The sequence below is a fragment of the Uloborus diversus genome, chromosome 2 (genome assembly GCF_026930045.1).
Source record: "Uloborus diversus isolate 005 chromosome 2, Udiv.v.3.1, whole genome shotgun sequence".
Lineage (NCBI taxonomy): Eukaryota > Metazoa > Arthropoda > Arachnida > Araneae > Uloboridae > Uloborus > Uloborus diversus.
This window is the reverse complement of record NC_072732.1, coordinates 192,956,979-192,982,967: the sequence shown is the minus strand read 5'-3', so window position 1 is coordinate 192,982,967 and position 25,989 is coordinate 192,956,979. Positions and strand designations below refer to the sequence as shown.

At 32.4% G+C, this 25,989-nt stretch overlaps 1 protein-coding gene across 1 annotated transcript in view; it reads left to right on the top strand.

The window, feature by feature from the left end:
* The window catches only part of LOC129217595 (myotubularin-related protein 10-B-like), a 44,638-nt gene extending 21,230 nt beyond the window's left edge, over nt 1-23,408 (top strand). Inside the window, exons 6-13 of the mRNA XM_054851922.1 lie at nt 2,054-2,135; nt 2,683-2,806; nt 3,238-3,325; nt 10,704-10,792; nt 10,884-11,014; nt 16,527-16,676; nt 17,966-18,138; nt 20,514-23,408. Of these exons, the coding sequence (XP_054707897.1) occupies nt 2,054-2,135; nt 2,683-2,806; nt 3,238-3,325; nt 10,704-10,792; nt 10,884-11,014; nt 16,527-16,676; nt 17,966-18,138; nt 20,514-21,356 (1,680 nt within the window). The 3' untranslated portion in view covers nt 21,357-23,408. The remainder of the gene's footprint in view (nt 1-2,053; nt 2,136-2,682; nt 2,807-3,237; nt 3,326-10,703; nt 10,793-10,883; nt 11,015-16,526; nt 16,677-17,965; nt 18,139-20,513) is intronic.
* Nucleotides 23,409-25,989: the final 2,581 nt, after the last annotated feature.

The window sequence follows — 25,989 nt, the reverse complement described above, 5'->3', positions numbered from 1 at the left end:
GTTTTCACATCCAGAGACTGCAGTTTTGTCCTCCTTATGGACTCATCAATCTGGAATGGTGAATAACAGAGCTGGAGGCTGATGATATCTCATTGAAGCTGAGAGCGCCGACATAACTAGATTATTCAATGATGAAAAGTTAAAGCCCCTCACAATTTTTGAAGTAGCCTGTGTGATTTTGAAGAGCAAGATATAAAAAGTGTTTTCATACATAACTTTGTGTTACTTCAATTATTTTTTAACTATTACAATTAGCTCAGCTAGTAGAGAAAGTCTCAGGAGGTTAGAGAAATATTTTCAAAGCACAAAGGGAAAAAAAAAACATTTTCCATTTAGCTGAACTAGCAAAACAGCACGACATTAGGCACTGATAGATTAGTAACACGATTCTCTGCTCTTCCGAATTCCAAAAATCATGCATTATAACTTTTCCAAAAGGTATAAAACTTTAGTAGCAAGATGTTTTGTACGATAACTTTTTAGTCAATGAATCAAAATTTTAATTGTTTCTAAACACTAATTTTATTTATACTAAACCGATTTTATGACAACTTCTTGTTAGCTAATGTGTGCTTGGTTTTGCTTTGGGGTTATACATATTTAAGAAACTTGACCCCCCAAATGAAATGGTAAAATGCTGTCCCTGACACCCCCCCCCCCCCCAAGCAGACTTAGATAACATGAAAAGCTTTCTGCAAACACAAATCCTAACTGGAAAATTTTCTGCAAATAATTATTTTGCCTAACTCACCCTTGAATAAAGAATTAAATTTACATTCAAATATGAAAGAGACAAAAGAGACAAAAAAGTGCTTTAAATCTTTTTTTTTTACAATAACGTATAATTTGTGCTTATTTTTCACCAACTGAAGAAAACTGCCAAAAACCATTAATTATTTTACACATGTGCTTTAAAAGGTTTTGGCGAAATGCTTTAACAGAAATAAATTGGGATTGTTTTAAAAATTCCCTCAAAACTTTTTTTTTTAAATAACGTTAGAAGTATGAAAAAAATTTCTGCAGAGCCAAAAATTTTCCGCAATTGTCATTTACGCGTTCGTCTATATTATACAACACTGCTCCCAAGCATGTATAATTAGATACATAGTAAAAGGTAAGTTAAAAGATCATCCGCCCCCTGCTTGAAGCACTTCTGGATCCATCCTCGCCTAAAATATAGCACTTTTTTTACTCATAAATAGTTGCTTTAAAAAACTTTTTAAAAAACTCTTTTTTTCTCCCTAATGTTTGCTATGGCCTTGGGATTCCAGTTGCCGGGAAAACTCCATTTTTGCTATAAGTATCTATTAGTACATTGTTGGGTGTAAAGAAGAGCTCTTCCCTCCTGTGATATCTATAATTATAGCAAAAAACATTTTTACTGTGTACTTTGTACACATATACTAAACATATTATAGTTGCCTCTCTGAGATTTATTTCATCATTTGTAGAAAATATCTGTCCAATTTTTAAATTGAAATTTTCATCTTAAAGGCAAATCAAGTTTCAATACATCTGAATCGACAATTTTACCTTGTGTGTATAATTTTAACAAACAAGTTTTCTTTTTTTTAAATATAAAATACCAATTTTCATTAGAGCAGAATCATATTTAAAGCATAAGAAATTATTACACAAGTTCTGTATAAGTAAGAGACTGAATCTTGTATGTGTTATTATATTTATTCCCTTCTTCAAAAGTCAGTTTTTAAACTTTTTTGAGAGCATATGCAGAAGTTAAAAATTACAGAAGAATGTAGAATACCTTTGCTAAAGGTCTGTTGATGTATACAGTCTTAACCGTTTATAGCGAAGCTGTACATTAATGGCTATAACATAATAGCTTCAATTCCCCTGCACATTTAACTGTGTATTATTCAACTTTTTATAACAAAATTGTGACCAAAACAACATTCGTCCCTTTGACTTCACTATAAACGAGCGCGACTGTATAAAGAGCAAATTATTCTGATTTAGTTAATATGTTAACAAAATTTAAAGCTTATTTTATTTCTGTTTAAAAATGTTTTTGTTTTTTGGTTTTTGATTATAGGTGATAAATACTATTATCCATCATGCTTTTGTACCTAAAATTCACCTCCTTTTTGCTTTTGATTATGCTGAGGAATCTTCTGGTAAGTAAAATAATTAATTTTTTAAAAATAATAAAAATTGCTTTGTATTTAAATTCTGAATATAATATGGAAAAATCATTTAATTTAATAAGATGATGACTGTAACCATACCATACATGCATTGAGTGATTTTTCATTATGTTTTCGTGTGTTTGTTTTTGAATGTGAAATGTTTTGGACTACTGTAAAGGATCCACTATAACTGTAGCTTTCTGCAACTCTTTTACAGCACTGATATGCAGCAAAGGGATGTAAGTGGCAAAATTTAAAAAATGTTGATAGCCAGTACAAATAGTAAGGAAACCTCTTCTCTGAAAGAGATAGTGGTAGTAGCCCTGGCAGGTGCTGCTGTACAACATGAGTTAGAAAAAAAATTAATGAAAGCCTACCTAGGTTGTTATCTTTAAACGCATTTTACTCAAAACTTGAAAATGTCCACTTAAGTTCCTTTGCTTCTCACTGCCTCATATGTGATATCTAAACATACTATAGGCTTTGTACTATATTTTACCATGTCTAAAGACTGCTAAGGTAATTTTCCTTTCAGGTCCAGAAGAAAATAATTCATTTCTCTTTACTCAACCGTGCCACTGGGAAAGTGAATTGGAAAGGTGCAAATGTCCTGGATGGAGAGTTACTCAGGCCAATGAAAAATTTCTCTTATGTGATAGGTATTGTTTTGGTTAACATTTTTATCTTTCTCTGATAGAAAATGCCTTGTCATTCTAAAAAAATACTGTTGTCAGAGGTTTTTTTTTTTTTTTTTTTTTGTATTAATAAATTTTTAGTTAATATTCAATTTTCTTCAAAAGATAGAAGGAAGTTTTTAATCATTAATTGATAGTCAGTCACATTTCTAATCAAGTTGTTGAAAATCTTTCATTCAGTGCTTATTTCTATGAAAAAATTTTCAGCAAGAGAAAATCTCCAAGACCTTAAATGCAACCCAAGAACAGAAGTTTCAAAATATTTTTTTACAGATGTCATAAATTCTTTAACTGAATGACATGTTTTACTCTATTTTTATTTTCTTTTGATGTGTTTGATTGAACAAAATAGAATGATAATTAAACTCGTTATGGAGTAATACAATATTTTTCAGTCTTCCAGAATCTTTTGTGGTGCCTTCAATTTTGCTTGACATGAATTTAAATAAAACTGCTCCTCATTTTGCTGCTCACAGAGTTCCTGTAAGTACGTTTTTTTTTTAAAACTTGTTCTAAGTACTATGTACGAGGGGGTATCAAAAATTAAGATAACAAGCCCAATCAGAGAAAACGTTTATTCAGGAATTAAAAAAATATTTACAACGTAGGAAGGCACAGGTATATATTACTTCTCTACATAGTTACCATGCTTATCAAAGCATTTGTTCCATCGGTACACCAAACCATCGAAACTGGCACGGAAGGAATCAGCGTCAAGGTTGTGCAACCACATCAAGACGGCTTGCTGAACCTCAGCATCAGTTCTAAAATGCAGACCTCCCAAGTGTTTCTTTAACAGTCTGAAAAAATGGAAATCACTTGGTGCAAGGTCGAGACTGTAAGGAGGGTCCAAGATCTGCCAGCAAAAATGCTCTAACAAATCGCGCGTAGTTGTGGCCGTATACGGTCAGGCATTGTGGACATAACACTGGTACCGTACACTTCCACAAATTGGCAATGAATTTCAGCTGGATAATTTTTCTTTTAAACTCAAAAACCATATTACACTTCTTATTTCAATTGCGGACCATGCTTCCGTCAATGCGGCCATCTTCTAACTAAAATTTCGTCATGTTACCGGCCTACCAGCTCCATCTACCGACACCGTTTGAATGCTGTGGTTGTTTACGTTACCTTCAGAGGGATTTTTATTCATACGGATAATTTGCACACCCGTCAGAGCTCTTGTTACCTTACATTTTGATACCCGTATGTATTTTAAACTAAAAACTAAGCCAAATGTGTTACTAATAGCTTTTTCCTGCTGTAAATCATACAGTCACAAAATTATTTATTCATGCAAGGAGATGCTAAATGTACACTTGCTGAAGCACTCTGAGATGATTAAGCTACAGCACAAAGCAGCAGGGTTCTGATGTTCTGAGCTCGCCATCCCCCATTTGCCAACTGTGGTGGGTGACACTTGATGATTTTAATGCTTTTACCCCCTCAACGTCCTCGGGTCATCCTGGATGTCTGGCCCCTTAAGGTTTAAGAAGAGTGAGATAGGGCAGAATTGCTTCCCCTGAATGTCCTGTAATAGACATTGACAGTCTGGAAGAGATAAGAGTTACAGACAGACAGACGTGCACATGTTATAATAATATAGAAATTGATATCAATTAAAATGAAACAGACAAGAAAACTATGATGATTTCATTGCTGTCCATTCTGGTCAGACATTTACCAATAAACACAAACTCAATCAGAGGACTGTATGCTTTAATAATAATTAACAAGCACCAACTGCATCTCGGTGGTTGTTGCACTGAGCTCTCACACAAGCCACTCTCCCAATACAAGTATTTCAGCGTTCCACATCCGCGGCGCCTTCTACATGATCTTGATACAAAACAATAGAGCCCGACCAGAGGGGGGCAAATTGTGTTAATTCATAAATTGAAGTAAACATCATAGAATTATTTTGAATTGTGAACTGAAGTGCATGAGTTTTGTCCCAAAGGAAACTTTTAGATATGTAGTTCTGTAGTGAAATTCAGAATTTCATCAAGCTTCTGACAACATGTAGAATCTCTATCTTGTATTGTGAGGGATATATTTTTAAATTCTAAAGTAAAGATGATGGATCCCCTATGTTTCATGCTGGTTTTACTCAACAGTAGAGCCATTCCATTTCAGATCAGGCAGGGTCTGTCACATGACCATCACCGATTTTTTTTTGAAAAAATTACAGTAGTTACAACTAAGAGACATATGAAATATCCCAAAAGGATTTTGCAAGAAAATTTTTTTTTCTTCAGTTACAGCCTATTAAAATTCTGCACAAAATCCGCCATTTTGGAAAAAACCGGCAAAACATTCCATTTGAAATGGACACTATTTCAAAAGTATTTAACCTGTTCGAATAATTCTTTTTTCTAAAAATAAATAAGGACCCATATATCCTCTAGACATCGTTTTTGGAAGTTTAGTTAGATTTTTGATAAAGAAAAAAATTCATTTTTGCCGCGAAAAAACTGCATTTTTACCGATTTCATGATTTTTTTTCTCCATGAAAAAAAAGTTTTTTTTACTAAACGGAGATGGCAGTCTAAAGCCCTTATATGATAGTTTCATAATATATTTTATTAGAATCCTTGGATGCATACAGCCTCAGAAATAAAATTTGAAATTTTGAAAATTTTCAAAAATTAGCGATTTTTGAAGTGATTTTACTCAAAAAACCCATTTTTAAAAAATCTAAAAATTGGCTCATTTGAACCCCATATAATGCTTAACAAGTGGATAGACACCGCATCCAGTATTTTTTCCCATAAAATGTTTATGATTTTTTGAAAGTGACCTTATCGCCCATGGCATGCATGTAAAATAAAAATTTCTAATAATTTCAGTCACTGAAAATCTGATCATATTAATGGATTAATGTCTAATAGCTACAATGATGGTGCACTTTATCAGCAACAAATAAAATTTTACTGACTTTTAATAATACAGCAATATCAAACCGCTTTTGATGACCCAGTCAATTCGTCTTTTTGTAAGACTGTGTGTAGCCTTTAGATAGAAGAGCCTTTGGTGATTATATTAATGACTAATTCAGTGGCTCCCAAAAGCGTTCGTACACCTTGAAATTTTGTAGTAAAACCAAAATAACGCAAAACTGAATTCGAATACGAAGTCCAATTTTTTTTCACATCATTCCTATGCCATTCTGAATAAAACCCAGCAGTTTTTTTCAAAATATCTGATGACCCAGTAAATTCGCCTTTTTGTATTTCATTATATAAATATATTTTTCTGTTGATCAGCGCCTAATTGTTATGGGAGCTGAGCTCCCATACTTCCTTATTTGTTTTACTCGAATTTTTGTATTTTTGCCCGAATTCAGGCCACTTAAGCATTAAAACAAGTTCTGAAGACTATAGGGATCCTGCACTTCTTTTGTTAGAAATTGGATCCCTGGCTATAATAGTCACCTTTAGTGAGATCTGTTTGGTTACCTCAACTTACAACCATGTTCAATTGATTACTTCTCTCATAAAACAGGTGGGCTTTTTAAATTCTTAAACTACAAGTGAGTTTTACGGTTTGAATTTAGTATAAATATTCTTACGTATAAAAGTAATCATACGAGGTAGGATCCAAAAATTATGTGACAACATTCGCCAATGACAACCAAAGCACGAAATTAAAATTAACCATTTTAAATGCATTGTATTGTTCTTCCCTTTGATGATTTCCCCTGTCGTGTAATTGAGTTGAAGAGAATGACTATTGAAAGAGAAAAAATATGATTTGTTGCTGCATATGAAAGTAACGGTGAATGCATAGCTTTGGAGACGAAATAAACTAATGTTTATTTTAAAAAAGGAAAGATTTTAACTGTTACTGATAAAGTACATCATTATCTTAGCTAGTCATTAATATAATCACCAAAGGCTCTTCTACCTATAAACTACACACAGAGTCTTACAAAAAGACGAATTGACTGGAACATCAAAAGCAGTTACTGATATATTATTAAAAGTCAGTAAGATTTAAGTTGTTCCTGATAAAGTGCACCGTTTTTGTAGCTATTAGGCATTAATATAATCAGATTTTCAGTGACTGAAATTATTAGACATTTTTATTTTACATGCATGCCATGGGCGATAAGGTCACTTTCAAAAAATCATAAAACATTTTATGGGAAAAAATACCGGATGCGGTGTCTATCCACTAGTTAAGCATTATATGAGGTACAAATGAGCCAATTTTTAGATTTTTAAAAAATGGTTTTTTTGAGTAAAATCACTTCAAAAATCGCTAATTTTTGAAACTTTTCAAAATTTCAAATTTTATTTACGAGGCTGTATGCACTCAAGGATTCTAATAAAATATGTTATGAAACTATCATATAAGGGCTTTAGACTGCCATCTCCGTTTAGTAAAAAAAAACGTTTTTTTCATGGAGAAAAAAAATCATAAAATTGGTAAAAATGCAGTTTTTTGGCGGCAAAAATGAATTTTTTTCTTTATCAAAAAACCTAACTAAACTTTCAAAAACGATGTCTACAGTATATATGGGTCCTTCGTTATTTTTAGAAAAAAGAATTATTCGAATAGGTTAAATACTTTTGAAATAGTGTCCATTTCAAATGGAGTGTTTTGCCGGTTTTTTCCAAAATGGCGGACTTTGTGCAGAATTTTAATAGGCTGTAACTGAAGAAAAAAAATTTTTTCTTGCAAAATCCTTTTGGGATAGTTCATATGTACCTTAATTGTAACAACTGTATTTTTTTCAAAAAAATTGGTGATGGTCATATGACACTTTTCATACCTGCCTGCCTGATTTGAAATGGAATGACTCAGTAGTCTTTCTTGCAAAATAATATAGAATACAGGAATTTATTTTAGGAGGAGCCCAGGCCCCTTCGGCTCCCTCCTTAAATATGCCCTTGTTGTTAAATCATTCACAGATCAATCAGGATAATTTAAACCTCTTGACATATAATGATGTTTGGGAGACATCAGCAAGCCTGGAGGAAAAATGGCACACTCCGCCTCTTTTACCCCAAAATCAGTTCAACTCTGACTGCTACTCCACAAGCCCTGGCAGAGTTGCAGACTTTAAGAGAAAATAACTGACTCCGACTCTTGAAATCTCAAACCTTCGAATCCAGAATCCGACCCCTTTACCTCTAAATTAGTCCAACTCTGCAGTCCTAAACATCAGTCATTTTGTGCATCATTGTAAATTTGGGTGCCTTCAAGACCTCATGCAAGGAACCCTGGGAGTTAGCATGTTTGCTATATCTTTCATTTCATGGACCATTATACCATATTTTCCTGCCTATTATCCGTGGGCGGCCTATAATCCACAGGTCCTAAAATCGGCCTGAAGAAAAAAAGCTTCATATAATCCTCGGGTAATAAGATGTAAAAAAATAAAGTTTGAATTTAACATACTATTTGAGCAACTAAACTAAAAACGTGAAAAAGTAATTATTTTGAAGGCCTAATCAAAATTAATCTGAAATATAATCTAAAATATAATGATTTCTTCTTGAAATCTTGATTATAGTACGCTAATTACTTGAAAAACAAAGAGTCAAGACAAAGGAGCATATGGTTTAATCTTGTGCAAATGGCTACCTATTTCACTGTAATCTTGCTTATTTTACATGACCTGAATCACCAAGAGGAACATTCAAGCAACGTAAAATAACCAACATACAGGCAGGCAGCGAGGAAGAACAAGCATGCTTAGTAAAATAAACAACATTCAGTCGGCGTGCGGTCTCGATCAGTGAATCCTACTGTAAAAATATTGAGGTTCAATGCGTTGGCGTTAAGGGGAAAAAAATCACAAATAATCAGCGGCTGCATATAATCCGCACCTCATAAACTTCGCCTTTTTCAGCAAATAATCCGCAGATTATACGCAATAAAATACAGTAATTTTTGTGTATTCCTTGATGTCTCCAAGATGCAATTGTATCTCAAATAGTTGAAGTGATGGTATGGACGTGGAATCAGATATTGTTTTTAAGCATAGACGGATTTAGGACTGAGTTCCTGGGGAGGGGCAGGATTTTTTTTTTTTTTTTTTTTGAGCAATATTAGTTGTAATCAAGACTGGATTTATAATATAGACTTAATATGGCTCTAAGCTGTTTCAGCTTTTTGGTATGTTTTGTAGATCCGGACAACTTTTCTGTCGGTGGCAAAAAAGGCCAAAGTGCCCCCCCCCCCCTCCCCACTATGTTTTATACGTATGGTTCATGATGGGAAATGGTGTCCCATTTAAGTAGGGAATATACCTAATTAGATATACCAAGTAGAATATACCCAATTTTAGGGTGTCCGGGGGTTTCTCCAACGTAGGAATTTTTATAAAATAGATATAAATTTCTGCATTTTGAAGCCTTCTGCAATTCGAACCACAAAGATCTCTAAAAAGAAAAAGAAAAATACTCTTTTGCCAATTACGATAATACACATTACAAATCAGTGGCAGCAGTCCTCAGAGAGAAAAAGCGAGGAAGAAGATAAGATTATGTTTTGTTATTTGCTTACATCGGGCTGTTTAAATTCAATTAGTTTTTGGTCAAGCCTTTAACACACCCACAAATACAACAATGAATTAAATACAAAATGATCAATAGTAAAAAATGCTTTTAAAAAAATGGTGTACAGATTTAGAAAATAGATAACAGGAGAGTACCATGCTGTCCATTTGGACATGGACATTCATTTATACACTTGATAAGAAATTAAATTGAAGCACCCTTTGCTTAGGAATTTCAAAGACTCATCTAATCCGTTTCAAGGACTTGAGAACAATTAAAATTATTTAATTACAAGCAGTGCAGAAAACGAAAAGGAATAGAGGTGGTGTTTTTTTTTCTCCGTGCTGAACAGATAAACAATATGCAGTAGAAGTAAGATAGAAGCAAGCAATACAAAAGAATTTCCAAAATACTGCACTGCATTTGGGATTAAATAAACAGCAAGATGTGAAACATGTGAGTCACAAAAATTTATCTCAAGTACTATGTTACAAAAACGTGAGGACCATGATTTTTACATTTTTGATGCAGGATGAGGCAAGGAACTGAATTTAACATATTTCGGCATTTATTCCTCTACCGTCTATCCCCTCCCATTTGTTATAAATGTTTAAATTTATGGTTTGTAACCATATTTTTCCAAAATTTTGAAGGTTTTCAAGCACTTTAAAATGAAATTTATTTATTCAAGTCCTTCCCTTCTTTTTTTTTTTTTTTTTTTAAATAAGGAAATCATGATCATGGCCTTTTTTTTTTTTGATAAGGATATTTTTTGATGATAATCATGAAATTTTCTGTAGTTGGAGGCCTTCAACAAAGCGGGTAGCCTAAGCTATATAGCTTGTTCAGTTTATAGGAAAATCTGCTATTTTAAAATCTTTGTTTCAGTTTCTAATTTGTTGAAATAATCCTTGATTAATTATAAGTATTGCTGCTGAATACATAGCTCGTTCAGTCGATATTTTCACTTATATACTTGCCCTAATAGCTTTCAGTTCAAAGTAGTCGTTTTCAACATATTTCAGCATCCCAGTGACCGCTTTACCACTTGTAATATATTGTACGGATTCCCCCCCCCCCCCCACCCGGAGAAAAGGACAGTCGCTATTCTCTTCATTTTCGCTTCTGAACTATTCAAAAAAGAAAAAAAATCATGATTTTTTTTTCTTTTAAAATTTTGGAAGGTTTATTGTTACTATGTATAAAGTCCTCCCAAGACTGGGGGGCATTGCCCCCTCTCCGCCCCCCATTAATCCACCCATGTTTTTAAATAGCATATGCGTTATACATTACATTTAAAAAAAAACTCGAATTTCCAAAATTTATTATTTTGTAATTTACTCTTGTAGACTTGGAGTTGGGGTTGTTCATCTGGAGCCTCAATTGTTCGAATGGCTTCTTTAGATCCTAGCATATCTGACAGTAAACAAAGAGATGTGTAAGTTATGGTTTTTTTAGTTGTGATAATTTGGCTGTACTGTATTTTTTTAACTGTGCTTTATTTCTTACTTATTGTTATTTTTGCTCAGGATGATTGATGCAATTAGTAGAGCAAGTCCTCGTCAACTACCTGTACAAATTTTTAATTTAGATGAGTCATGCTCTAGTTACAAAGAAATTCAAAGCAGTTTTCTAAAACTTAAAGATTTGTGCATGCCAAGTAAGAATTTAAATTTCTTAGAAAACTATATTTTGTTCTGTCTGCTTTTGTGTAGATTATTAACTGTTCTTAGTTTTTTGCTAGTTTAAAATATGGACAGGCCTTTACGTTTGTACATATTTGATTTCTTAAATGCTAATGGAAGTTAATTAGGGTGAACTGCCAATAATTAACCATTTATTGAAAGTTTCTACAAGTTCTGTTTAGTTTTGCAGGAAAAAATCACGGAGAAAAAATTTAAAAAATACTATGTGTCAATAAATGTATAAAAAATTAACTATAATTAGTCATTTTTCTGTTGTATTTATTATAGTTATTTACTATACTTATAATTATTTTCAATAATAATTTAAAAACTACATTTTGTCAGCAATTGACCAGTGTCAGCCAGTAATTGACCACTTTCTCTGCACATTAAAAACCAAAATCTATGGCATTAAAAGCGGACCATATCTATGTATGCATGTCTTTCTAAAGATCATTTTTGATTGGCTATTGGGGGAATTATGTCATCCCACGTGAACTTGTGATAGCCTTGTGATAGCAATAACCTATGAGGTTCAAACAGCAGCCGAATGTTGCTACACTTGGAAACATTTGTCAGTTTCTTGCCACTTTTGAGGATTTTCTCTTGAATTAGAAAAATGTTCACAAGATTCACATTCACCGTCTGCTTGGCATCAATTTGTTCTTACCAAAGTCAAGCACGTGATTGAGGTCGCCAAATGCCACAATTTGCTGTTTACAAATAGTCTATCTTTCCCGTGAATGAAGTATTATAAATTACATGGAAAAGTGCTTTTTTCTGAATAAAAGCTTTACTGTATTTTATCTTAAGCAAAAATGTTTGTAATTAGTTTGGTTTAGAGAAAAATAGCGAAAATACCGACCATATGTTCATTACTTGACCGTTTTGGTCAATTACTGGTACTGATAGCATTTTAGACAGCCAGTAGTTGACCACCCCTTAATAGCAATGTAAAAGGGTAGTTATAAATTGATTTTTTTTTTTAAATTATTTGCTTAAATCAAACATAGATGATCTGCATATCATGGTAAATAATACTGTCGAATGAAATTTTAAACTTCAAGCAACAGAATTAAAAATTTCATCTCATAACACTCATTAGTATTAAAAGTGACTTTCTTGAATCTTTCTGGGGGACTCTGAAAGTATTCTATCCTAACCTTTAAGCAAAACTTTAGTTAGTTACATCTATAAATTACGGCAGAGCATTTTGTGGGATGCTAAGAATTGTTTTAGCTACCAGATAAAGAATATGTGCTTATTTATTCTTGTTTTCTACATTTTTGTGCTCCACTGGTCAATTACTGGTGGATCATTATAAGAAAGTAGATGAATCTGAAAATGTGCATTCTTAAGTACATTGCCGTACAGTAGGATATCTTAGTGTTATTCCTGGGATTAAATGCATTGGTGTTGCTCTGAGGCGACGACATGTTAAATACACTGCTCGACATTGAAAATGCAACACCAAGAAGGAGTGTTCAGAAATTTATTTTAGAGTAGACGTACATCACTGAGTTTGTAAATGATGTGAAATGCGTAGCTCTCCGACGTACGGGAAGTAAGATATAAGGGAAGGAACTTGCAGAATGGGCAATATTCGTGTCGTTATTTTGAATAGAGAATTATCAAATAAATTTTGTTTGTCTTGGAGGATACGTGTAATACGAGAGAATGCCAGGCCGCCATCAACGAAGGCACTTCCAGCAGATAGACGATTTTATGAGGAGTATGGTGATCGAACTGAGAAGAGGAGGTTAGTCCGTACGTCAAATCGCAACTGATGAGGGGTATGGTGATCGAACTGAGAAGAGGAGGTTAGTCCGTACGTCAAATTGCAACTGATACCCACTTGAATATGAGCACGGTGCATCGGCTGTGCCGAAGATGGTTGGAACAATGAAATGTGGCAAGATTGAGGGGTGCAGGTGCAGCCAGAGTGACGTTAGAACGCGTGAACTGACGCATCCACCGACAAGCTGTAGCAGACCCACAAGTCACTTGTTCCTCGATTCTGCAGCAGGTGCAAGATACCCTGAATGTTCCCATGTCAACTAGAACCGTTTCCCGTCGTTTGGTCGCATGTGGTCTGCAATAACGGCGTCCGCTAAGAAGACTGCCATTGACCCCACAACATAGACAGCAACATTTAGTATGGTGCCGGACTAGAGTAGATGACAGAATGGTGAAATGTCATGTTCTCAGATGAATCTCGCTTCTGTTTATCCAGTGATAGTCGTCGCATACGTGTGTGGCTTCAACAAGGAGACAGATCTAATCCGGCAGTAACTGTGGAACGTCCCACCACACGACAACGTGGCATAATGGTTTGGGGCGCAATTGCATACAATTCCATATCAGCTGTAGTTTGTATTCAGGGCACTATGACAGCCCAACGATACTTGGATAATCTATTGCAGCCGGTGGCAATCCCTTACCTTCAAGGGCTACCTAATGCAATTTTTCAGCAGGATAACGCCCAAAAACACAGTGCTCGCATCTGCCAACATGCTCTCCAAGGCACCTCTATGCCTAGATGTGTTTCTTCGTGTATCGCTGTACGCGGTGGTCCTACATCCTACTGAGCCGATGCCGTTCTCGCTCTGTATTGTGCCTATCATTTTGAAAGTATGATCATTTATTATTCCTTGCTGTCTCTGTCTTTTTTCCATATTTCATCACTTTCTGACCACTCCTTCTTGGTGTTGCATTTTCAATGTCAAGCAGTGTATTTTCCTGTTTAGTTCATAAAGTTTTCTTTAAATTGTTTCATCATTCAATGTTTTCTTGCTCAAAAAGCTAAGTTGAGAAATTCTTTTTTTTTTCTTTATGAGAAAAGGAAGTAATTTTTCTATATCTTTTTATGTTGCCCTTTGTCACTTTTTATTGCATATTTATACTATTAACTAGCATCCTGTTTGCGTAAAAGTTTCAAAATACATGAAAATTTTATCATTCTCACTGTAATAGGTATTTATATGTAGGCACAAAATGAAACAAAATCAAAACCATTTTCTTCATACATTACATACCAAGTATTTTTTGTACTAAAGTAGAAAATGTATGGAACTCTAAAGGACTGCCTGTGTTTAATTCAGCTAAAAACCTGTCTTTTTATTATTATTATTATGGGGCTCTGCCCCCTGCTCGCTAACGCTCAGCAACCACCAAAGATTGCTTCACAATCTCATTTGATTTGCAAAGATTTAAATCGTCAACTAAAAAGAAACATTAAAAACGCATTATAAGCTCCCTTTGGAACAAAAAGCACTCCTTCCCCAGGTTTCAAAATAACTTGTACCAACTTGCAAAGCCGTAAGGGCTAAGGGTCTCTTGAGCATTGCAAAAAAAAAACTATAGTTTTGTGCGTTTGAAAAGTTGCTTTCATATTCGTGGTCTCTATTAATATATTTTGCTCTTTAGCTTGAGGCTGAAATTGAGTTGAGCCTAACATCATCAGTTAAAATCCAAACCCTTAAAGTTTGTGAATAAGAAAGAAGAAACAGGCGAATCGAAAAGACATAACTATGGCAACGCCAAATAAAACATCAATAATTTTAATGGAGATGAGACTATTCGAACTTGATTTTAAACGACTTGTAACTTTTTTTCCTTTGGAGATAGAAACTTAGTTTTTCGACCATAGATCAAGTTAAATCTGGAGTAAAAAAAGCCGCTCTTTCCAGTGGTGTCAAAAAGGAAACTGTGGGACAATTCCTTTCACATTTTACTGATAGATTTAATGAAGAAAGTGCCTAAATTTTGACCAAGCCTTAAAAAGTTCAAGCTAAAAGCACAAGAAACTCCCACTGTATTTAAGTTAGAGCATTGAAACAAATTGCATAGAAGCGGAAAATTCTACCCTTTCCAACGATATGTAACATTAATATGTGCATGTAATTTTTACCCCTTTAATAGGCAATTTATGCAAAATTTGAGCTTAAAAAATTAATTACAAAAAAACTAATTCGAATTTTAAAAAATGATACCCCTAGTGCAAACCACCGGGGCTTGAAGTAATTTTGTACAAACTTTCAAGGCTGTAGGTGCTATGGGGTCTCCTGGACGCAGGCCCGTCACAGACTTCATTCCAGAATTCTTTTAAACTTTACTTTTATTTAATATAGTGGCACCCGCACGGCTTCGCACACAATAGAAAAATCAAAAGGTCTTTTGGTTCGCCTGTATATTTACAAATAATGTATAGTGAATTTTCTCGCCAGTTGGCTTGTACCGACATTACGGTTCCACGTTATGATAATTTCGTATCTCGCCAATTGGCTTGTGCCCATGTTACGGTTCCACGTTATGATGATTTCGTAATTTATGATACTTTTTTTCTTAAAATTGGAATAAAAAAAGAACCACATCGAATTTTCGAAAAATCGCTTCGAGGTGCACACCCCCATGCTACATACTAACTTTGTGCCAAATTTCATGAAAATCGGGCCGAACGGTTTAAGCGCTATGCGCGTCACAGACATCCTACGGACATCCTACAGACATCCAGACATCCAGACATCCTCCGGACAGAGAGACTTTCTGCTTTATTATTAGTAAAGATAAAGAGATTATTAAATTCAAATCGATGATGTGTAGCATACTAGTTTGATTGCATTACAAACTGTGATATTGCTTAAAATCTTTCTCAATAAGTTGTTGAATTCAGATTGCATAAAAATGATATAAAGTTTTAATCTGAAAAGTTTTAAAAGAATAATTGTTAAAAATTTTGTTTATTTATCCATCTTTACTAATAATAAAGCTGAAAGTCTCTCTGTCCGGAGGATGTCTGGATGTCTGTAGGATGTCTGTAGGATGTCTGTGACGCGCATAGCGCCTAGACCGTTGGGCCGATTTTCATGAAATTTGGCACAAAGTTAGTTTGTAGCATGGGGGTGTGCACCTCAAAGCGATTTTTCGAAAATTCGATGTGGTTCTTTTTCTATTCCAATTTTAAGAAAAAAACTATGATAAAATACGAAATTATCATAACGTGGAACTGTAACGTGGGTACAAGCCAATTGGCGAGAAAATTCACCATACATTATTTGTAAATATGCAGGCGAACCAAAAAACCTTTTAATTTTTCTATTACGGGCAAAGCCATGTGGGTTCCACTAGTGTTAAATAAAAAATTTTGATTGAAAATATTTGAACTCATCAGGGTCAGTTGATTTAAATCAAGTGATTTTTTAACGAAAACATTGATTGAAATGAGTTGATTTTATTTTCATAAATTATTTTTGCATTTTTAAAATGTGTTGCTCTAAATTTAACTACACTGCATTATACAATTTTGTAACTAAAACTTGAGCCGTATGTAATAACAATTCAGTTATTCATCGCCATTGCTAATTTGTTGTATAGTTCTTGAATAAAACTAGAATTGACTTCAATATTTTGAAAAAAAAGTTAATGTGCACTCATTTAAATGCATCAAAATATTTCTTGCTTTTTTTTATATTGTGGTCAATTTTTCAGGTACACCTCAAGAGTTTTGGGAATCGGATAACAATTATTTAAGCAAACTAGATTCAACAAAATGGTTGCATCATGTTTCATCATGTCTTAACATAGCTTTAGAAGCTGCAGAGCGTATCATTAAAAACAACACAACAGTCATATTCTGTGGTAAATACTTTTTATTTTTTTAGTGTACTGCCATAAAAATCACTATGCTCTGTCATAAGATTTTTCTTTTCTTAATTTTATTCTTGATTTTGAAAGATCTTTCACTAACAAAAAAGTTTTGAAATTTTACCCATTAGCCTCAAAAACATGTAAGTAAAACATTATTTGCCTAGTTTTACTTTATGGAATAAAAGTATTGGATTCATGAAAATTTTTGGATTTTGACAGGTTTGCTCGTTTTTAGTTGTGCTAATTTCATTTTGACAATTTTTGGAAAATGGGTTTTTGTATCTGTATGTGTGTGGCCGGGTTTTTTTTTTTTTTTTTGGCCACTCTAGAGCAAAAACTTGCATGAAATTGAACAAAATTCGGTACTCATATGTGCCCCCGTGTTAATAAGAACCCATTGGTTTTATTGCTCTAGGGGTGAAGGGGCGAGCCATCAAACGATCATTATGCGTGCGTGCTGCATCTCAGGAAGAAATGAGCAGAATTAAACGAAAAATAGTCTTGTTGACCCTGGAGGGAACAGATACTGATTAAATTTTGTTGCCAATAGCTTGAAAGTGAGTGAGGGGGATCTGTTCAGTTGTATGTTTTTCTATGGTCAAAAAAAGAAAATTTTAGGTTTTGAGGTGGAATAAATCTTTAAATCCCAACCCTCCTCCCCTCCATATGCCCCTGTATCAAAATTGTAAAATTGACAGAAAAAATACTGCAAACTGTACAGTGTGTTAAAAACATTTTAACAAAATGTTTTGCGACTAAAAAATTCTACTTGTATTTAGTTCTTGGTCTTTTGTTCATTATTAGTCATAAAACTGAAAATGGAGCAATGATGTTTCAGAAATATTTTTAATTAAAACATATGATTCATATTTGATATTCAAAAAATGAATTTAAACATATTTACTTGAACGTAAATACTGTTTTTATTATATTTTATTAGCGAGAAAGTTTCTTTAAAACTTTTTCTCTCTGATTTAGTTATTTTACATGAAATAAAAATCAAATATCATCAAGCATTTTGTAAATAATAGATTATTGTGCAAAATATGTTAATTTTCATTTTAAAACTGAAATATATATCATAAAGCTCTTTTAAGTAACATTTAAGTTATGCATAATAAATATTTAGGTTAATTTTTATTGATTGCAAATTATTTATTTAGGCAATTTGTACTAACTTATGGTAATCTCTCTCTCTCTTTTTTCCTTTTTGTGCTTGCAAAAAAAAAAAAAAAGTTTGTGTTATTTCTTAATAGTTTTTTTAATTCCTTTTGTTCCAGAACATGAAGGAAGAGATTTGAGTTGTGTACTTTCAAGCTTAGTGCAATTAATTATGGACCCTGTGTATCGAACTACATCTGGATTTGAACTGCTAATTCAAAAAGAATGGGTTGCTTTAGGACATCCATTTACTGAAAGGCATCACTTGATAAGTGGATATGAAGCAGAAGAGGTAATTAATATTTTATCTAATGTGTTATTGATATTTTTTTATTTTATAAATGGTCAATCAATACAGACAATAATAATATTGCATTTGCTTGTATAAACAGAATCAAAGTATTTGTCTTCTAAACTTTCATCAAAGGGAGAAATTAGCGATTGCCATCAGTCACAGGGGGACAGGATAAAAGGGGGGGGGGGGGTCGATCACCGCCTCAAAATATAAATTTCCTTTAAGAAAGATTATTTGAATCCCTGTTTTGAACAGTTCAGGTCAAAGGTTTCCAAACTTTTTATAATCCCCCCCCCCCTTTTTTCATAAAGAAATCATTATACCATTTAATAAATGCTATCCTGGAGCTACAGTTTATTAATAGGTTAAAAAAACGATACCATATTTCATGTAGAAAAGTATTAATTCAGCTACATAATTATTATGACATAGTAACATGAGTATTGATAATTTTGCTGCATTTAATAACTCTTACAAAACCTTCTCAATCCATTGTGTCATTGAAAAGATATCTATGTTTTTATTGTGCCTCAACCCAAAAGTGATGATATTTTGCTGATTCTTATTTTCTGACATCAATTTAATTTGCTTTGATTTTTCCTCTTTTTGTGTATCAGGGTTCGTACGGGTTATGGAAACCTGGAAAGTCATGGGAGAAAAAAGCAAATTTCAGACCTGGAAAAGTCATGGAAAATTGAAATTTTCATTCTAAGTCATGGAAATTTATTTAAGGTCATGAAAAAATGTCCTGGGCGAAGATAAAGTAACAGTAGCTAAAAGAGCATGAGAAATCATGAGTAATTTATAACATAAAGGCTATTAAAGCTGGAAAATTGAACAATGTCAAAAACAAATCTGAATTTTTAAATCTCATTGCATCCACTTCTGTAGCAACCACTCGTCTTTTTTTGCAATGTGATTTTAGTGCTTGTACATCACTCATTTTGAATTTTCCATTATTTTCAACACTTTTTAAATTTTACACTAGGCAGTAGCCAACTTGCGCATTCTTGATTTCAGCCAATCAAAAAACGTAATTCAATTGCATCCGAGTTTTTTTCCATTACTCGTAAAAACCTTATTATTAAATTAATCAGAGTTTATCTTAACTTGTTGAAGGTTTTAGAAAATGAAGATCTTTAGTCAGGCGATAGAATACATAAATAGGGGAATTCTAAAACTCTAAAACAATAGTACCCAACATACGATTCGCAAAGCTAATTCATGTGACCCACTCCTATTTTCAATGTCAAGAACCACTATGCTATAGATTAAACTCTAGCTCTAGACTATGCAAGCACTAGGTACCAGAATTTCCGAACCAATTTATATGCGTTTGAAAATGTACAAATAAGTAAACATGTACATTTGAATCAAAGGATTTATTCACTACTGAATGCTTTTCTTTTTTAAATATCTAGCATAGAAACATGAATTTAATAAAGAATGTAGCTTTACTTTAAAGAGTCAAAATACTGTCAAGTTATGTGGATGATTAAATGCACTATTGACAGTAAGAGGCAACTTTTGAAGCAATTTATTGAAACTTAGTAATGACTCATTCAACCTTTGTTCCATTCATTATCATTCTGCAGCTTATAAAAAAATATTAGACATTTAAGCATCATTATAGTCCATTTACTGTGTTTTTACTTTATGCAAATTTATATGATAAAGTCAAATTTGAATAGTTTAGATGCAATATACCACACAGTCCAGTTACTACATCCAGAAATATTGCGTGTATGTTGGTATATTGCATGTAGTTCTGCCTTAGCCCTGGCTTAGGGGCGGTAACTTGCTGCTAAGAATAGTTTAGTTTTTTAGGATACTGATATTTTTCAATCACAAGTTAAGTGCTTCGATGAGGTAGTGGCATTCACATAGAAGTTTTACGGATGCTCATTTCCAAAAAAATTGCTATGTTTGATATTAAACAGTATTATTCTTTTCATGTAACAAGGTCATGAAAACTTTTATGAAGTCATGAAAAAGTCTTGGAGATGTCATGGAATTTTTTCATCCGAATAGAGTATGAACCCTGGTGTATTAAAAATAATATGTTGGCAACAACTTTAAGCCTCTCCTCCCCCAATTACTTTTTTTTTTCCTCCTCTCTGAGGTGGTGTGCCCCACAGAATGGAAACCAACTGGTGGTTGAAGTAATAATACAGGTCTCAGTAATACTTTCATGTTGAAGGTTTTTTTTTTTTTTGGTTTTTTTCCCCCAGGTTTAATGTGTGAATTATTATAAACAACTGTGAATTATCTTCAAATTACATTAAAGTTGCAAATTGTAATCAAATTTCAAATTTATTTTAATGTGATATTTAAAAGTTTAAGTATTTTTGATATTCTTCATTTGCTTTCAGGCACCAATCTTTTTATTATTTCTGGACTGTGTTTGGCAACTCTTACAGCAATGTCCAACCGTATTTGAGTTTTCGGAAACATACCTGACAACATTATGGGACAGTTGTCATGTGAGTTTGTTTGATACATTTTTATTTAGCAATCATAAAACTCGTGCAGATGCAATATTAACGCTTAATTCAGGGAATAACTTTTGTTTAAGAAGCATTTGGGATTGGTCAAAGCAGTTTACCAGAAACGATCAGCGACTATTTTCAAATCCATTGCACATGTTACGAAAATATGCTACGATATCTCCCAGTAAATCTCCATCAAAAGCTGAAAGGCCCAAATCGTTTAGTTCCATAAAAGAAACTAGTCTGTCTCAGTGTCGACCACTTTTCGTGAAAAATGACAACATTGAACCAATTGTATGGAACGAAGAAGAAGAAAACTTGCTGTGCATTGATCCATTTATAAAATCCCTAAAGTTCTGGCATCAGTGCTATTTGAGGTGGATTCCCCTTGCACATTTATTGGGTGGAGGCCCACCCATGCTTTTTTTGAATAATCTTAAAATTGCCAATGAAATACAAATTTTAGAAAAAAAGATTAAATCATTAACAGCTCGAATAAAACTCAACAAAGCACCATCGAGACACAGGCGTGTGGCATCCGATGATTACACTATTTCAGCTGAAGTGATAGGTGCAACTCAGATGCAAGAAGGGTCGTCTGTTATCACATCTGTGTTTCCCTTTTCTCCTGTTGCTCCCTGGGATTGGAGCTCCTACCAGTTTGTGCCTTCTACATCCTGCCTGAAAATTAGTTATACAGAAACGGAAGAAATTCTTGATGAATGACAGTTTAATAAGCATTTCGTTTTGAAAAAAAAATTTCCCATAAACTGCTAAAGATATTGTTTACCAGTAGGTTTTAAAAACTTCATGTAAGAATTGTTCAGCTTTTTTTTTTCTTTTCCAGTCTGATGGGGAATATTTTCTTTGAATTTCATTGTCTATTCTTTGCTCTTGGCAAGTATATTAATTTTATCTGGTAAATTTAAATAATCTGTACAGTGGTTTCAACAAGAGTAAAGGTGTGTACGTGTATTGTATTCTTTTCTCTGGGCTGGAAATCGAGTAAAATTATAATATGAAATAATTCTGCCTTTCAATGAATAACAATTCTGAAGTGTATTTAATATAAATTTTATAATACTTTCATTCATAAAAATTTAATTTGTAGGTGTTTTTTTCCCCCTTTATGAAGTTTGGTGTTTAATTGTTAAGCAAGATTTGTTGATTTTATTGTTTTCAAATAGTTATTTAGCTTTTTTGTTGTTGTTTTTCTTCTTTCTTTTACTTCATCTACTTATAATCCATGCATGAAAAATGTTTATTATCACTAAAACTCAGTAGGTAATCTTTATCAAATCATTCAAATATTTCTAATAAATGAAATCACACAACTATTGGAAGGGAAGTGCAATAAATATTTTATTCTCAATTCCTAATAGAACTGCAAAAACAATTAACTTTCTGCAATTTGACTAATATTTCTCACAGTTAACAGTTGGGAAGTAAAATTATGTGCAGTACAAATAAATGGTGAAATTCATGTCAGTAAAGCATTTTCCCCCCTGCAATAATGCATAAACGTGTTTTGGTTTTAGAAGGAACTTTTTTTTTAAGCACAAAGAAAGTTTCAAGCTTTCATGCGCTTAGCTTCTTTGCAACCACTGCTTAGCGTCTGGAAACTCAAAATTTCTTCCTTGAAGAAGATTTTCTTTGCATTCCAAAACTTTTTAGCTACAATATTTTAGAAAATATGTGCTTTTGTAACTATTCGATCATTTGTTTTTCAAAAATCTTTAAGGGTCATTCTTCAAAAAGTGTAACTTTTCTGTCACACGTCTTTTACAGTAAAAACTTCAAGGAACAATTCATTTAACAATGATTTTTAATTTCATCGAAAATATATCTATTTAAACCTGCCAACATTTTTTTAATAATAATTTTTATTTTAGTATATTTATGGTTCACAACATGTGAATTCTCACCTCCGTGGCATGTCACACATCTTTTGTGACTGTTTATGTTGCTTAATAACTTGTTTAATTAAAATAATATACTTATTTATTTATTATTCTTTTCACAAGTGTCTCAAATACTAATTGTTTAAGTACATTTAAGTTTTTAATATTGTGTTTTTGTGCGTTTTAGTACGACAAGGAATCATGTCACAAAATAAATTCTCACCTCTGTTACCTAAACACAAAATGCTATTTCTCATTAACACGTGGCAGTAATGACATCAAATTTTATTTTCCATGATACAAGGGAGCCCCCTTGTTTCTTTTCAGCAATAGTTGAAGTTGTGAGATTTTTGTCGAAAAACAAGAAAATAGATTTTGCTTTAAAAACTTAGTGTGGTTCTTCTGACTTCTCACCTCCGTGAACTTGAATTTCAGGGATATAAATGAATGTAAAAAAAAGAGTGAACATGTTTTCATATGCTTAACATGTGCAGATTGTAGCAACAAAGAAAAAAAATCTCCCTGAAAAATGTATCTATTAGCCCTATATTAATGAAAAATTCTTCATCTCCTTGACAAACCTTATAAACTTGCATCATTATTTCTGAGGTAAAAATAAATGATGTAGGGTAAATACATCAATTATATTCGTTCTAAAAAAATTTTAAATTTCCAGTATATCCTCAAATTTACTAAATACTATTTTTTAACATACATTTGAAACTACTAATCAAGCCGTACTTTAATTAAGAGAGCTGATGTATTATATTCCCACTAATCATTAAAATAGCTGATTGTTTGCACAATTAACAAAATTACTACTTTGATATTGAATTGGCCTTGATTTTTAATTATGAAAAGTTTTTTTCTTTTTTTTATTTCCTTGAGCAAGGCATTTTTTAATTTTTTTTATTTATGAGTAAAATAATTAGAACTTAGCTGGGCCATTGTTTATGGTTACTTCTAGTAGGTAACACTTTCATGTAATAATGAAAAAAAAAGAAAACAAAAGGCTTCGAAATTGAAAAATATTTGCTTTCAAAAGTTCTGGAGAATGACCCTTAAGTATTCTTTGAACAAGAAACCAAGATGAATAGGTTTATAAATAATAAATAAATGCAATTTTCTGCAAAATAAGTACAACATGTAGCATGAAAGTGTACTTCCTAAAATAAAGACCAATAATACAAAATTTGGGCAAAACTGAACAATACACAGTATAACACCGATTTAACGCTTGTCAAGGGACTGGAAAAAGTGATTGTTAAATCAAGGATATCGTTACATCGAGGAGCATAGACATTGAATTCAGTCATATCCAGATCAGTGAAATGTATCATTAAATTGAAGAAACTGTTAAATCCAAGTTTTACTGTATTGAAAAGGTAACACTGTTATGAAACTTTAAATCTGGGTACTTTTAAATTGTAATGCAAACACTTGATGAGCGTTTCAAAACTCAAGGTTTAAGCTGTTTATTGCTGATTTATACATAATTTTCACCTACACTAAACAATTCTTCACTTTATTTTTCCTGTGAATGCTTTAAGATTAATTTTTTTTACAAAATCTGATTTTTGAAGTGAGTTAATTATATAAATTTTTCTTTGGAAAAATATGCAAATTTTCAATATTACAACATGCTTAATATGTCAATACTTTTTTCTATGCTCTACCTTTAACTTGATGCTTTAAAATTATGTTATATTTTTCATAAAGAAAAGGTAAATTTTGATTAGTTTCAATTTTATTGCAATGATGTGAGTCAATGAAAAAATTGAATGTGATGTTGTATTATATATAAATATTCCAAAATCAAAAGATTATTGTATTGTATTATAAAATGTGTTCAGAGATTCTGTGCGGATATGTAATGAATGTACATAATTACTTAAATTATTATAAAAGTGTGATGTATTTAACTGTGTCAAAAATTAAACCTGTGATTACAAATATATTTTAATATTATGTGTCTAGATTTTATAGTTTGGTATTAACAACAGTTAAATTGATAAAAGGGTTTAAGTTAACACTAGGTTTATAGAACCCATCATTTTGACAAGTTTTGAACTTCATGAGCAAATATAATAAAACTACAGAATCATTATTAGTATTTTTTTCCAAGTTATGTTAATATTTATTGGTGTAATACTGTAGTACTGTACTATTTTAAGGTCAATCTTTTACCCCCATAAAGTTAGCAACTACCTCCGAAATGTTTATCTAGTTGGACAAATAAGTTACTGCATTTATTTCTTTAAATTGCAAAAAATATATACGTGTAGTCAATTTAATTCATTCAGACAAGAAAAACACCTGTTTTTTTTTTTTTTTTTTTTTTTGAAAAAGGGGGGAGGGTAGTTTTGTATTAAATCAAACAGTTGTAAGTCTGATAGGTAATGGTATTCATTTCTAAAAATTAGTTTAATTTCTGATGCAATTTGAGCCAATGCACATCATAAGTTATGCTTCAAGTTTATTAATTAAAAACTTAATTTTTTTAATGAACTATATTTTTTACTGGGCATAAATGACTTCACAGCAGTTAATTAAAATTGATATGCAATGATTTTGTTGAAACTTTTGCTTTGTAACCAAAAGATGATCCAATCCTTGTTCTAATATCCCCCCCCCCCCCCAGAAAATCCTATTTTACCCTCTTGTGGGTAATTGTAAGCAAACTTTTTTGTTCCTCATAATGAACTGGGTTTGTTTTGATTTTATCCCTAAAATTATGAATCATCATGTTTCATAAATTTTGTATTTGGACTTCTTAAATGCCTGGATATTGCACAGGGAATGCATCTGTATGGAAATATCCTGCAATGATTTTATGTTTAAGTTAGGCCAAGGAGCTTGCCAGCAAATATAAAGAAATTGAACTAAGAATTCTCCTTACATCAGTTAGCACCTTTGAAGTACCCAGATTGTGCCAAATTGGCTATTGTAGCAAAAATAGAGTTTTGGATATTTGTTGAAAATGTAAAAAGGAAGGTTTTTTTCCAGAAATGTATATAGATGGACCATTTCATTTTAATAAAAATATCAATTGTTGCACAAAACACCCAAACATCTCAAATAGGTTAGATCCTTGTTTCGTTTGATGACCCTTATGAAGAGCGTGGATTGTATTCATATGTTATGCAATTAAATTTTGAAGATTTTCAGAAACAATATTTAAATAATATTTTTTGGCTTAGTGATGAATGTATATATATATATATATATATATATATATTCAAATGTTGTTTCTAGAAATATTCAAAATTTATGTTCATTATATATAGAAGTAGAGTCAATGTTCTTCATAAAGTTCATGCAATGAAATGAGGATCTAACATATTTGGTTTTTTTTATGGGATGTTTTGTGCAACAATTGATAAGTCTGTTATTGTGCAATTGCCCAGATAACCTGTCTGTAAAAATTAAGTGAAATACTTGTTTCAGGAGTTAAAGTA